This window comes from Hordeum vulgare, chromosome 2H (genome assembly GCF_904849725.1).
Source record: "Hordeum vulgare subsp. vulgare chromosome 2H, MorexV3_pseudomolecules_assembly, whole genome shotgun sequence".
Taxonomy (NCBI): Eukaryota; Viridiplantae; Streptophyta; class Magnoliopsida; order Poales; family Poaceae; genus Hordeum; species Hordeum vulgare.
Genome location: NC_058519.1, coordinates 381,186,908 through 381,202,096, shown reverse-complemented (window position 1 = coordinate 381,202,096; position 15,189 = coordinate 381,186,908). Strand labels below are relative to the sequence as shown.

The window sequence follows — 15,189 nt, the reverse complement described above, 5'->3', positions numbered from 1 at the left end:
AACGCGGTTGATGTAGTCGAATGTCTTCGCGATCCAATCACGATCCGTCCCACGAACTCCATCATGATATAGCGCCGAACGGACGGCACCTCCGCGTTCAGCACACATACAACTCGATGACATTCTTCGCCTTCTTGATCCAGCAAGAGGGGCAAAGGGGTAGCTAAATTATCTAGCAGCACGACGGTTTGACGGCGATGGTGGTGGAGCTATTCCGGCAGGGCTTCGCCGTGCCATACCGAAATAACCTACGGGGTGTCACGAAGTAGTGGAGGGAGAGAGGGCTGCGCCGTGGCTTGTGGTGCCCAAAAAGCCTCCCTACCCTCCACTATATATAGGAGGGGAGAAAGGGTGGCGCCCTAGGGTTCGCCGGTGCAAGGAGGAGGGGGGAGTCCTCCTCCATTTAGTTTTGGAGAAGGGGGACTCCTATCCCTAGTCGGTCTGGCCCACCTCTCTCTTTCTCCACTTCGGTCGAAGTAGGCCCACTTGGGCTCGCTGCCTAGCCCACTAGGGGCTGGTGCGCCACCCTTGAGCCTGTTTGGTCCCCCTCCGGATGAGTGGCCCCTCCCGGTGGAACTCCATGACCCATTCGTCACTCCTGGTACTTTATCGGAAATGCTCGAAATCCTTCCGGCGGCCAAATGGATACTTCCTATATATCAATCTTCGTCTTTGGACCATTTTGAAACTCCTCGTCACTTCTGGGATCTCATCCGGGACTCCGAACAACATTCTGTTACCAACATCCATAATTCAACTATACCAAAACGTCACCGAACCTTAATTGTGCAGACCCTATGGGTTCGAGAACTATGCAGATATGACCTGAGATACTCTGAGGTCAATAACCAATAGTGGGACCTGGATGTCCATATTGGCTCCTACATATTCTACAAAGGTCTTTATCGGTTGAACCTCTATGTTAAGGATTCATTTAATCCCGTATAACATTCCCTTTGTCCTTCGGTATGTTACTTGCCTGGGATTCGATCGTCGGTATCTCTATAGTTATTTGAATCTCGTTACCGGCAAGTCCGTTTACTCGTTCCGTAATACAAAATCTCGTGGCTAACATTTGCGTCACATTGCTTGCAAGGATTGTTGTGATGTTGTAGTACCGAGTGGGCCCCGAGATACCTCTGTGTCATACGGAGTGACAAATCCTGGTCTTGATCAATGCTAATTCAACGGACCCATTCGGAGATACCTACATAGCACCTTTATAGTCATCCCAGTTACATTGCGATGATTGATACACACAAGGTATTCTTCCGGTGTTAGTGAGTTACATGATCTCATGGTCATAGGAACATATACTTGACATGCAGAAAAACAGTAGCAATAAAACGACACGATCACATGCTACGTTCATAGTTTGAGTCTTGTCCATCACATCATTCTCCTAATGATGTGATCCCGTCATCAAGTGACAACACTTGTCTATGGCTAGAAAACCTTAACCATCTTTGATCAACGAGCTAGTCACCTAGAGGCTTACTAGGGACAGTGTGTTGTCTATGTATCCACACATGTATCTGAGTTTCCATTCAATACAATTCTAGCATGGATAATAAACGATTATCTTGAACAAGGAACTATAATAATAACTACTTTATTTTAGCCTCTAGGGCATATTTGCAACATAAATATGCATCAATTTGACTTAGGATATTGGCCAAGCTGGGTTGCCTGGCTCTTGTGCTTACCCCCTACGTTCCCGATTGTTCGGCTAGGGGGTAAAGGGAGCACCTGTGTGATTGTTACTTCCGGGTCATCCGGGTTAGTACCTCAGACTGGGTGAAGCCGAAAGCTAACCATCTTAACAATATAATTGGTCGACTAGAACAACAACATGAATAAACTAAAACCAATCAATATGAATAAACCCCATCATTTTATCCTTAATTGGAATAATACAAATACATGTCTTGTCCACTTGTGATAGTGGGATATAGAGCACCACAAGATTAAACCCACTACAACAGATCACTCTCACTGAAGATAAATCAATCTAGTTGGCTAAACCAAACGGATAGATCAGAGAGAAATACAGAGCTATAAAAATCATGCATAATAAAGTTCGGATTTTATTAAATTACTCTGAGTGAATAATCTGATCATAAAAACCCACAATTCACCGGATCCCAACAAACACACCGCAAAAGAAGATTACATCGGATAGAACTCCAAAGAGATCGAGGAGAACATTGTCTTGAAGATCGAAGAGAGAGAAGAAACCATCTAGCTACTAACTATGGACACGTAGGTCTGTGGTGAACTACTCACACATCATCATGGAGGCAGCAAGATTGATGAAGAAGGCCTCTATGATAGATTCCCCATGTGGCATATTACCGGAGAAGGCCTGTCTGATCGATTCCCCGTGTGGCATATTACCGGATAAGGCCTCCAGATGGGATCGCAGAAAAACAGAGGCTTGCGGTGGTGGAAAAGGTATTTCACATGTATCTCCATCGGTTTTGGTGTAACTATGAATTTATAGAAGTGGAATTATATCAGGAGGGCGGCCGAGGGAGTACGAGCCTACACAACGCCCCTACTCCGCTGGGCGCACCATGCGGGCTCATCGCTCCCTTGTGGCTCTTCTGCCCCCCTTCGGAAGCTTCTAGGGTCCCTTTATGTCCAAAGATAACCCACATAAAGTTTCATCGTGTTTGGACTTCGCTTGGTACTATTTCTCTGAAAGGTCAAAAAGACGCAAAAAACAAGAACTCACATTGTCACGGAGTTAATAGGGTAGTCCTAGAAAATGATATAAAATGGCATATAATTCCATATAAGGCATCCAAGATTGATAATATAATATCATGAAACAATGAAAAATTATAGATATGTTGGAGTCTTGGAGATGTACCACTTCACCTAAGGAGCCATAGTAATAGAGCAAGCGTATGGTTCTTAAAGCAACTTTTACCTTCATGAAACAACTGCTTACAAACACATGAATCATCCTTGTCTTCTGATGGCACACTGATTTGAAATGATGGCCATGGAGTTGGTATAATCTCATTCCTGTGCAATATGATCTGACAAAAATGATGGCCATGGTGTCGGCCATATAAACAATCTTTGGTGACTTGTGGGCAACGAGACGTCCCGGTCTTGGTCTTGAAATGATGTTGTGGCGACGACCGGTTCGAACAATATGTCAAACAACTCACGAGTGTCTTGGTGATGGAGTCGTGGGGCACAATGCAGGTAACCTCTATGATCTTCTTGGCCTTTGTGGTGGATGAGGAAACACTCAGATGTATTGTTGAGGACGTCAGAAGGAGTCTCCACCGCCGCGTACTCGCCCAGGTTGGCAGATACAACTAGGGCCGTCACCACAACAATATCATGGGTGGCTTTGATGTCAAGGGACTCAGCGCCGACGACAGAGTCAGCGAACTGCTCAAGATCCTTGTCTTTGAGGTCAACGGCGTGCTCAGGTGACACGATGGTGGCGGTTCCACGAACCTCATTGAGGCTGGTGGTCGACAACATGGTTCGAGTTATCCGTCGAACATGCGACGGCCACCATCACAATGCATGCAGGGGGTGCATCGTGGATGACCTCGAGCACTTCCTAGGCCTTGGTGGCGAAACCATAGACGCCAGGGACGGGCGTCGATGCGTCGGTTGTGTTCTTCGGCTAAGAGATTGGAAGTGCTGGGTTTCGGAGGATGGCAGGCATACTAGTGGCCCCATTGACGACATGGGCGTCCAGTGTCTCGACGAGGGACACTGCAAGAAAGTTGTTAATCTGTGACAGTCGACGGCCGTCACGGAAGAGCAAAAATCCGTCGACGATTGTAAGGCGTGACGATCCCGGAATCCGTCACCTATATCGCGTCATAATTTGCACGCCCAACAATCCTTGACGGATTTGTATTTCCGTCACCAATAATGACGGTATTGTTCCGTCACCGATGAGCCCCAAAACCCGTTCGGTCCGCCCGCGGCGCGCTTTCTTTGTGACGGACTGCTCCGTTATGGATTTACATGATGTGGATCTGACATGGCGACAGCGTGCAGACCATCGGCCCAATAAGTTTTGGGCCATACGTTTTAGGCCGTCAAGGCTTTTGAGCCCATTTGTAGTGCAATTGGTTGGCATATTTCTTTGGGCCTGATGATAGTCATTTCTGTGTCCAACAAGCACACCAGCCCGTTAAAATTTGTGCCGCTTATGCTTAACAAGAACGCTTTTTCTAGGCCCACTTCATCCGGTCCGTTGGTTTTTATATTACCCAGCCGATTTTTGTTTGTAGATAGAACATGTTTCCAATCCTATCACTAAGCTTACATTTCCAGAACCAATAACACTCTTGAAAAAAGGGCACAACATCACAGACAAATTAAGAGGCACAACAACAGAAAATATAAGTCACTTAAGAAATACTGATCCAGCATAACATTAAGCGTGCATCTCCACATCCACTAACCCTGGAGCAGCAGAATGCAGCAAGTTTGCATCCGCTAGTGTGCAGTTTGCACAACAAAAGCCTCACAAAATAAAGTTTGAAGGTAGGTTCCAGCAATATATCACATTCACATTGCTTCCACCATTTTTTTGTTTGGACTAAGCAACTTACTCTTGAGCTGATCTTGGTTGCATGTGACTTAGCAAAAAGTCTAGTTTTTTGTCCATCTCAGCTTGCTTCTTCCTGTTCTCCTCATTTCTCTTCATGTTGTCCTCGGCTTGCCTAATCCTTGCTTCTTCGGATTCCTTCAGCAACTTGGTCAAGGTGTCAACATGTTCCTGAAGTTCAAGATTCCTATTCTCCGCAGCCAATTCCCCTTCACAATTGCTAGCACTGGATCTCGCATGGATGTCGTGGATCTCCACATGTTGAAGAAACCTTGGCTTCTTAGTGTGCTTAGCAAGCACTTCAGCTACAACCTCAGTTGCAGACTTAGATTGAGGATCATCTTCTGTAGGTTGAGAGGTCTTGTTTTCCATCTCAGTCTAGCAATGCAAGTAACAAACACGGTTATAAGACAGCTTAAGCACAAGTAGAGAAGTACTTTACAAGTAGAAATTTGTGATAAGAGAGTCATCTCAACAAAGTGTTAGTTCTGTTGGTGAATCTGCTCCACCACTCATAGTAGATCCAAAACCAGTCAACCAATGCATTTAGAATAGGGATAATTCTCAGTATTTCACTATTTTCTTATACGAAAAAGAGATAACATAATTTAATGATTAAGATATGTTAGAAGTCCCTGACTTATATAAACACATGATGTACGTAAAGAATTGAACCAAAATGTACAAAAAGAGAGACACAACTACATTACAATAGAAAACAGGACAACACATAAAAAAAGTCCTCACGCTAAAGGAAAGAGCCATCGTGAGACACAACTACTTTATAATATAGAAAAGGAGATCACGTGAAAGAAGAGTCCTAATGCTAATTGGAAAGAGCCATTGTGATTTAAGAAAATCCCATCATCACACACGTACAAAAAAGAGAGACATTGTCGTAAGATATAAAGGAAAAACATCCTTAAAAAGAGTCTGCATGCTATAAGGAAAGAGGCATCATGATTTTTTGAATGCAATATCACACATGTCCAGGTCCCAAAATATGACGTGCCTTCTCCTTTTCTCTTGGAAAATAAAAAATAAAATAATACGTACAAATAATCACGTGTGATTTCCCTTTATGAAATAAAAAAAAAGATTACGTCAATCCACATCATCAAGATTAATTAAACCATGAGATCCAATGGTCAAGATCTATATATTAGAAGTTCCTGACTTATATAGACACGAAGTACGTATAGAATTGAACGTGTACATACAGAAAATAAAGACCTAGCTACTTTATAATATTTAAGAAAGGAGATTTGTACACAAAGAACCCTCGGGCCATAAGAAAAGGGCCATCGTGATTTTTTTAAAATTCCATCATCACACACACCCAAGTTCCAAAATATGAAGTGCTTTCTCTGTATTTTAATAAAAATAGAAAAAAATCATACATATGAATAATCATGTGTGTTCTCCCTTTTCTGAAGTATAAGGGAAAAAAGATGCCCATGTAATTGAATAGTCAAGATGTATTAGATGTCACGATTATATAAAGACACCACGTATATTATATAGGAAAAGAGAGATAATGACTTAAAGCATCCTCATATTATATAGAAAAAAGAGTAATCAGGTTTTAAGTTCAAAAGAAAAAAACACTGCAGTATGTCAAATCGCGTGCCCTTCAGGTTTTTTATTTGCGGGTTCAGATCAGAAAATTATTTTCAACAGGCTTCAGTAACATGTTGTTCTTTTTCAATTCAATAGTTACACTGGTCCTGGCATAGTACCTAGATTGATTTTGTAGACGCCCACTCCATATACATGGACGCCCAGTCCATATTCACTCTTCTTTAAAAACTAAGATTTATATCTACATCACTACTATTATTTTAAGTTTGTCCAATTATAAATACAATATTCACTTTAGCTACTTCATGCCACTAGGTCGAATATATGCTAACTGATGATGTTGATAAATCCGAAGAAATTGATCGTAGATATGTTTGCATCTTTTTGTCGCACTCATAATTGTGCCAACTATTACATGTTCCAAATATTAATATTTCAAATGCTTTTCCATAAATCCGAACAAACAAAAACTGCTGCTAGACAAAACAATACGGAAATAATCAGTGAACTCAACAAATCAGCAACACATAGTTCCATACTTTTCATAGAGAAGAGCTAACATATCTAATTGAGCATATGTGCAAAAGGTAAAAACTGATGGTTGGTCTTTGAAAGCTGACTTACAATTGCAGCTTGCACAACATCACTGTAGCATTTCTTTTTCTTGCTATAGTGGAACTCCTTGAACAAATCCAGGTCATCAGGTTCTTTATCTTTGTATTTGTCTCCCTGAAAATAATTTATATGAAGGGAAGGGAGTATCATGGACAGTTACTACATGGACCTATGGTCAAGAAGAATTGTCATCACAATGCACATCCACAGCCACATGTTTGACTTACAAGATTATTACAGTGCACTCCGTAGCTACGTGCCCCAGTAGTGTGGTGAAACTTAACTTGAGCTCGATTATTTTTGTTAATTTCAGATAAACCCTACATCAAGAGAATGAATACATGTAAGGTACAATTTCTAGATTAACATGTAGAAGGCGAGAGATTGGTCTACAGGAAAAAACATACCATCTTTTTGGGATCCTTCCAGCTTTCCACCAGCTCATTCCACTGCTCATCAGTCATTGAGGGGACAAGAGAAGTTCTTGTCACCAGATGGAGTGGGTGAGGATCAAAAAATTCTTTTTTGAGCTTGTGTCGTTGTTGGCGAGTCGCGATTTTCAACATTTCTATACAAGCCTTCCTAACTGACATATCAGCTACATCCATCTGAAACTGGTTCTAGTCGGATGAAAAAACATGTGTAAGAATCTTGATTGCACATAATTGACAAAGTAGCACAAATTTGATAGGTTGCTAGCCTTTTAAGGGAGAAAAGCATGGACTATGTACTTACACCAACTTTGCCTATAAAGTTCCTGAAGATCCCATCTCGCACATTTCCATGTTCGTCCTTGTAATCCTTCCATCGCTTAAACACAGGCAAATGGTGTCTGACTATGATATTGCATTCAGTTGCAAACTTTGCAGCAAGAAGAGGTGACTCCGGCCTTAATTTTCCTTCTGGAATGACAAGCGGCAGTTTACCCTGCCGACGTCGAGTGATCCTTTCTAGGCCTTTTCCCAAATTGGGGCCCCTTTCCCTTGGCTCCTCATAAGATTTTGGACCTACAAAGAAGTGTACATGGCCACAACTGTTGGCTAGCTTGGGGTGCCTTCACAAAGGTCTAAAATGATCATAATCACATATGCAAACAGTAGGTAGATAGATAATTTTAAACTGTAATTTCAAACAGCTGGTACTATCGAATATTTCAAATTATAAGTGCATTTAAACTGTAGTCATTCACTAGAAGAAGAATGAAGATAGTACCTTCTACATTAAAACATCTACTCGTCATCGCTGTCGACATCCATTGTGGCACCTTCTTCGTTTTCACTGCAATACTCCAGACCTGTATCATCTTCTTCATCTTCATTGCCACCTTCATACACTTTCGTAGTTTTTTCTTTCATCAAGTGGGCAACTACATCAGCTTCAAAAATTATGCCTTGCTCATCATGTCTATGCAAAGGCTTCTCAGATGTAAGGTCGGAAACTGATGTTCTCCTACCCTCTTTTTCACAACACTCCTCCTCTTGATATGCAGGACCACTAAAAGGTACACCCTCTGTTTCACTAATATTGAACAGATGCCTATGGTCGAATGTTTGCACAACTTGCCAATTTTTCCCATACTTCGTGTCTGGCAAATAAACGACCTTACTAGCCTGAGTAGCTAGAATCAAAGAATCGTCCTTGTACCACCAACTTCCAACATGTATGCTTTTGAAAAAACCATCATTTTTAAGTTCAGTCTTCTTTCCATCAAGTTTAAACCAATCACATTTAAACAAAACAACTGACCTATCTTCTAAGTTATAATCTAACTGAATGATCTCTTTCAAGGTTCCATAAAAATCTATGATCTTACAGTCATGTTCACCTTCGGTCATGACTCCACTGTTCTGTGTCCTCTTGTTGCTATCATGGTCAACAGTGCTAAATCGAATCCCATTCACTATGCACGATGGGAATTTCCGGACTCTCCGATCAGGACCACATGCCAAGGCAAAGAGATCTTCATCTACCTCTTCAACACCCTCATCCTGCAATCTCATCATCCGCAACAACACACAAACACATCCATTAGAATTTGTAGTGAAATTTGACAACCAAACATTATAACTAGATGTGAATGAAAACTTACATAGTTCCTGAACCATGTCTGAAATATTTGTTGAAGCTCTTTATCACTGTCCGGCAACCGTTTTCTCTTTAACTCATCTATGAACATACTGTAAAATAAAACAAATTAGTCTCAAGATCACTTATGTACAACACAAATGCAACATACACAAGTCTCAGATGTGACAACATACTCGATATATTTCTTAGCTTGATCACAATTGTTCAACACATACCACCATCTGGTCAAATTCTTTTTTCTCATGCACATATTCATATTCATATCCTGAAGTAAAATTAACTCCATGCCCAAAAACATCAACACCATAGGCTTCTTGATCCGAAAAGCCTACATTTCTTGGTTTCTGATTAGATAGTGTTTCAACATCATCCATGTACTTGGAGCAAAATGCGAGGCATTCATCCGCAATATATGCATCGGCAACCGAACCTTCTGGTCGCGCCCTATTCCTCACATAACGCTTTAAAGTATATAGCCTTCTTTCAACTGGGTACAACCACCCATATTGTACGGGACCTCGGAGCAATGCCTCTTCAGGTAAATGTACGGCAAGGTGCACCATCACATCAAAGAATGCAGGCGGGAATTTTTCTCAAGCTTGCACAAAATTACAGGGATTTCCTTCTTCATTTCAGCCAAGACATCCCTATTAAGAGTTTTGCTGCACAATTCCCTGAAAAACTTGCCTAACTCAGCTATTGCTTCATATATATCACTGTCCAAAAATCCTCTCATGCCGGCAGGTATGATTCTTTGCAGAAGAATATGACAATCATGTGTTTTTAGGCCTTGCACCTTGGTTCCATCTGCACTTGTGCATCTTGATATGTTGGAAGAAAACCCATCCGGAAACTTTAACTCCCGTAAAAATTGACAAAATGCAATCACTTGTTCTTTAGATAAGGTATATCGGGCAGGAGGCATCACATATGAGTTTCCTTACTTCCTCAATTGCAACTTCTCTTTAATATTCAAATCTTTGAGATCAATCCTAGCATTAAGTGTGTGCTTTGTCTTACCCTCCAAATTCAGAATTGTCCCAATGAGGTTTTCACATATATTTTTCTCAATGTGCATGACATCAAGATTGTGTCACAGCTTCAACTTTTCCCAATACTTCAAATCCCACAAACAAACCCTCCGGCCCCAAATTGGCACATGATCCTTCTTGCTGCCCATGTCAGAACGCTTCCTTTTCCTACTTTCTTGTTGTCTCCTAGGTCCAACCTTCTCCAATTCTGCTTGCAACTCTTCCTCGGAGAATTTACCTGGCTCATCATTTCTTTCATGAAGACCAACAACTTCATTGTTTCTCCGCAAATGATGACCCCTTGGAAGGAAACGATAGTGACCAATATAACCAATTTTACTCCTTAGGCTATACGAAAGAGGGTGTTTGTCACAATGAATACATGCAAAATAGCCTCTTGTGGTACACCCTGAAAGAGTGCTCAGAGCTGGGTAATCATGAATGCACCATAGAACTGCAGCATGAAGATCAAACATTTTTCCACTAAGAGCATCATATGTACGCACACCCTCCCAAAGATCAAGTAATTCTTCTACAAGTGGTTGTAGAAAGACATCGAAGTGCTTGCCAGGTGATTTGGGACCTGGAATCAACAAAGCCATCATGAAATTGACTGATCCATGCATGCCCAAGGTGGAAGGTTATATGGTATAACAAATACAGGCGACATACTATATGTTGCGTTGAAATTTCCAAAAGGGTTGAACCCATCAGTGGAAATGCCAAGCCTAAAATTTCTGGCATCGTTTGCAAATTCTGGATTCATCAAAATCTTTCCATGCGTCACCGTCGGCTGGAACACTCAATTCATTCTCACTGGGTTGCCTCTTTAGCTTATGCCATTGTGCGTCTTCAGCACCTTTTTGGAAAGAAACATCCTCCTTAGCCTAGGCACCAATGGAAAATGCCTCAACACTTTTGGTGGAATCTTCCTTCTAGCAGGGTGTTTCCACCTTGATAAGCCACAAACTGGGCAGTTGTCATGATTGGCATATTGCTTTGGGAACAGAATGCAATTATTGAAGCACACATGTATAGACTCGTACCCAAGTCCTAATTCCTTTAGAAGATTCTTTGCTTCCTTATACGATTTGGGAAGAGTATTGGGTTTTGGGAATGCTTCAGCTAACAACTTCAAAATTTCAGTAAATGCACTATTCGGGATCCTATGGCATGACTTCAAGTGAAGAAGCTTTACCACAAAGGAGAACCTTGAAAACTTGGTACAACCATGATAAAGCTGCCGTTTTGCCTCCTTCATCACATTCTTCAAAAAAGACTCGTTCTCAGAAGGGTTTCCACCATTATTAGCTTCTTGATTTTTAGTTTCACTTTGAGGTTGTTCTACTGCTGTGCGGAGGTCTTCAAACATCTCTTCAAACCGGTCAGCGCCATTCTCACCATCCTTCGTGTCATGCACATCAACAGGATGTTCAATAACATCTACATCGAAGTCTTCTCCGTGATATATCCAGCGAGTGTATGTACTTTCCATGCCATACGTCAATATGTGCGTGTGCGCAACGGTCTGATGCTGGTACGTATGATTAAGGCATTTTATACATGGGCAGAGAACTTTATCATCCTCGCTGAATTTCTCTTGAATGAAGTTCATCAATTCTTTGACACCTTTGATGTACTCACGGGAAAATAAAGTATCATGAATCCAATGTCTATCCATCTGCATTGCAAAAAAATAATCAACTCAGTCAAAAGTTTACCCTGCCATCAAATTAAGGTGTATGGTATAGAAAACTAAAATAAGTTCTGAATTAAATTATACTGTTTGGCACTATGTTGAACAATTCATGAAAATAATATTGATTTTGCTGTGACAACGGAACATACACCACTTGACTATATTTCACTGATTATTCGACATTAAAAAGGATTCTGAGTGCCATCGGTAGGCTTCAGTTCATAGCTTATGAAGCAGGAGCAAACCTCCTCTCTGTTTTCTTATGCATCAATTTGGAACACACGATGAGGGTTATCACATATGTATAGTATATGTAGTCCAAAAGCTATAACCATCTTCTTAAGTATAACATTAATTAACTTCGGCTTACTGTATGTTATTGTCTCATAATTTTGATCTGTAAGAGCACACACCATCCATTTGGCCGTTTCAATACACATAAGGGAACTGCTGCAATACTTCTAATTTTTTATGATGGTGAGTTCTCTCCTACATACGGGAACTGCTGCAATAGTAAAAAAATATGGTTGAACATGTCTCTCACATACCGCTCGCTCCTGGTTGAAGTTGATGTGGGGAAGAACGGAAGAGTCTTCTGTGCAACAACTGCAGGCAACGGCTGGCTTGTATGTGCGGCAATGGCGGACGAGCGGATGGATCGTTGGAGCGACAATGGCTGATGGAGACTCGCTCGTCGGCACAGCACGGCTGGGCGGCGGCGAGGCGGGAGGCCGACGGGATCCCGAGGATGGCGCCGAGACGGACCACCCCGCCGGATCTGGAGGCCCGGGCAGTCGTCGGTGGCACTGGCGGCGGCAACGGCGACGGCCGATGGGATCTGGAGGATCTGAGAATCGGGATAAGTTTTCTCTGTTTTCTTTTGAGCAAAATATGGGCCAAGGAAAGGGCATGTACGCCACATCAGGAGGAGCACAATCCGTGACGATCTGAATGGTGTATAACAAAAAAAAACTCCAGGCTCGGGAAAGCCCACTTGGTCGATTCGTGACAGTATCCGTGACGGTGGATCGACATCCGTCAGCAAGGGCCCGATGTTTCCCCATCCAGTCGCGGCCTACAAATCGGTGACGGTAATAGTGACAGATGTCGGTAGATCGTCAGAATCTGTGACGGATTCTAGGAACGTCATGACATATCTGCCATGGATTAACAAGTTTCTTGTAGTGGGACCTGATGACGTTGGTGTAGGTGTCGAGCCTCTCGAGATACTCCTGGATGGACGAATACATGGCCTCCCGACGAGGACGAGCTTGATGAAACGCAAGGGAAGGAGTGTTGTCTGATCTATGATACCAGGTTTAAGAGAGGTGACAGGGGCTAGCTTGTTTTAGATCGATCTCTCACACGAGTATTAGTATAGAGTATTGATTATAGAGGAATTACACAATGGAGGATAAGAACATAAAAGCTTGCAATAGGGGCAAGAGGAAGGTAGGAAGGCACATTTGCCCCTGAATATCAAGATCTTTATGTGGAAACTATTGCGAGACCGCATTCCCTCATGGACTGAGGTGCTTAAGTGGCATGGACCAGGGAATGGCATGCACACATTATGCTCAGTCTATGAGACGGGGACCCATATCCTTTTCTTTTGTATGGCCACACGGGTCCTTTGAACATTCATACGCGAGGCACTAGGTCCCGACTAGGAGGCTCGGGACCTCGCGGAATTCCTACAAACAAGGGGCACCCACAATGGGTCACATCACCACTTGTTCTGGCTTATTTTCACGGGTATGTCATGGACTATCTGGACGGCTCATAATAAGATGGTTATTGAGTGGGTGTTTCCACTTTCCAGTGCAGGCCTCTGACTCCTTCAAATTCATGGCCTTCCTGCAGCATTGGCATCCGCTTTTTAGGCAGTGGGACCATGATCAACTCGCTACCATGTTGGATGTGCTTTTCGCTACTACACATGACCTAGAGCAACCCCGCGCGAACCATTTTGTCCGCGCGTGTCCTTTTGGGTCGCCATGGACAAAAATGGTGGCCTACAATGTCGAAGCAAACCGAAATGATGTCCACCAGATGTCCATGCTGACCCATTTTAGGCCCAAATTTGGGCCGGATTTGCGTCCTCACACACACAAACTGGACGCACCCCGCGTTCTCCCCGCGCCCACCACGGGTCCACCTGTCGGCCACACAACCACCACCCGTGGTCGTATTAAATGTGCTAACCTAACTCGGGCCCGCCTGGCAGTGGCTGGAAACTGTCGGTCGTCGTCCTTTTTAATTCAAGCATGTGGGGTCGGCCTCATCCACTTCTCCTCCCAATCCTCATCTGGCCACCCATGCTCCCCTACCGGCGGAGAGAAAGCCTAGCCCTAGCCAGCTCCCACCACCATCCGCCATGGGATTCTTCAGCAAAGGCAAGGGAAAGCTCACCCTGGGCGCTAGTTCGTCCCGGAGGCTGGCACCACCTCGCCGCATTGCGCCACCGCTGGAACGCGAGCACTTATACATTCCGGTTCACCAAGGTCGATGGCACCGGCAGACCCTCCCCTATCCAGATGTCAACCTGCTGCATGGTTGGCATCTAGAATCCCACCGCATCCTTATGCCTGCGGTGCCCCGGTCCATGCGCGGGTAGGCGGAGGACGCGAGCTGCTCACCCCCAACCAGCGATGACATCCATCCTACGCGGTCGACTCCCCAAACTGGGAGGTTTGCTTCGCCATGGAGGAGGCATTGACCAACGCCATCGAGGAGAGCAGACGCGATTAGGGTGTGCACTCCCACCGCATCCTTGTGCCTGTGGTGCCCCGGTCCATTCGCGCACATGCGGAGGAGGCGAGCTGCTCACCCCAACCAGCGATGACGTCCATCCTACGCGGTCGACTCCCCAAACTGGGAGGTTTGGTTCACCATGGAGGAGGCATTGGCCAACGCCATCGAGGAGAGCAAGCGCGACGAGGACGCGCACTGGGAGGGCCTCGTGGAGGCCCTCATGCTATCCACGGTGGGCGACTGCGTCCTGCCTCCTCCGCCAGCGTGTCCGACGCTTCTCGAGCCCAAGGTCGAGGCGGAGGAGCACTAGACACAGCGCTACGAGTGGACCGGCCAGCTCCGGGAGTGGGTGTCCATGCCTCCCATCTGGCTTGGTACCATACCGGAGCAGAAGACGGCGTATCTCCTACACTGGAAGACGCACGTGCTGGTGGACGAGCGCTCCTAGGCCGAGGCAAAAATGAAGCTGGAGCGCCGCTATGCGTAGGAGGAGGAGGATGAGCGTCGGGAGAGGGGGGCGGAGGAGCGAGCCCGACAGCCTGCGCCCCAGCCGCCGGTGCTCCCGCCCCTGAGGAGGATGAGGACGACGACGTTCCCCTGGGCTGGGCCGGCACCGGAGCTCACCGACCTCACCGCCCCCGAGGACGAGGAGGATGACGACGCCTAGGGTAGTCCGTGCGGCGAGGGCGACTTTTTTTGTTATATTTAATTATGTTTAATTAAGTTTATGTGGACTTGGGCCGACTGTTGTCAGGGTTTTAAATGCTAAATTATCGTTGTTTTGGCAGTCTTTTTTTAAGTCCGCATTTGAAATTTACGTCGAGGCC

At 44.3% G+C, this 15,189-nt stretch overlaps 2 protein-coding genes across 2 annotated transcripts; both read right to left on the bottom strand.

Annotated features, from left to right (window-relative positions):
* Positions 1 to 4,438: 4,438 nt before the first annotated feature.
* Positions 4,439 to 7,975, bottom strand: LOC123427430. The gene is made up of 6 exons (XM_045111476.1): positions 7,967 to 7,975; positions 7,526 to 7,834; positions 7,198 to 7,410; positions 7,018 to 7,110; positions 6,800 to 6,904; positions 4,439 to 4,972 (listed from the first exon to the last, which is right to left on the bottom strand). Exons 1-6 carry the CDS (start codon positions 7,973 to 7,975, stop codon positions 4,595 to 4,597), a joined length of 1,107 nt encoding a protein of 368 aa, XP_044967411.1. The 3' UTR covers positions 4,439 to 4,594.
* LOC123430118 lies at positions 7,750 to 11,585 on the bottom strand. The gene is made up of 3 exons (XM_045114023.1): positions 9,052 to 11,585; positions 8,880 to 8,967; positions 7,750 to 8,778 (listed from the first exon to the last, which is right to left on the bottom strand). Exons 1-3 carry the CDS (start codon positions 9,183 to 9,185, stop codon positions 8,020 to 8,022), a joined length of 981 nt encoding a protein of 326 aa, XP_044969958.1. The 5' UTR covers positions 9,186 to 11,585; the 3' UTR covers positions 7,750 to 8,019.
* Positions 11,586 to 15,189: the final 3,604 nt, after the last annotated feature.

Excerpts from the sequence above, each read along its gene's own strand:
- LOC123427430 (XM_045111476.1), bottom strand. Across the intron at positions 7,411-7,525 it reads ACTTTATAGGCAAAGTTGGT|AACCAGTTTCAGATGGATGT; the intron begins GTAAGTACATAG and ends TCATCCGACTAG. Across the intron at positions 7,111-7,197 it reads GGAAGGATCCCAAAAAGATG|GGTTTATCTGAAATTAACAA; the intron begins GTATGTTTTTTC and ends CTCTTGATGTAG.
- LOC123430118 (XM_045114023.1), bottom strand. The coding sequence starts at position 9,185 with ATGGTGTTGATGTTTTTGGGCATGGAGTTAATTTTACTTCAGGATATG. Across the intron at positions 8,968-9,051 it reads CAAGCTAAGAAATATATCGA|TATGTTCATAGATGAGTTAA; the intron begins GTATGTTGTCAC and ends TTTATTTTACAG. Across the intron at positions 8,779-8,879 it reads AGACATGGTTCAGGAACTAT|GATGAGGGTGTTGAAGAGGT; the intron begins GTAAGTTTTCAT and ends ATGAGATTGCAG.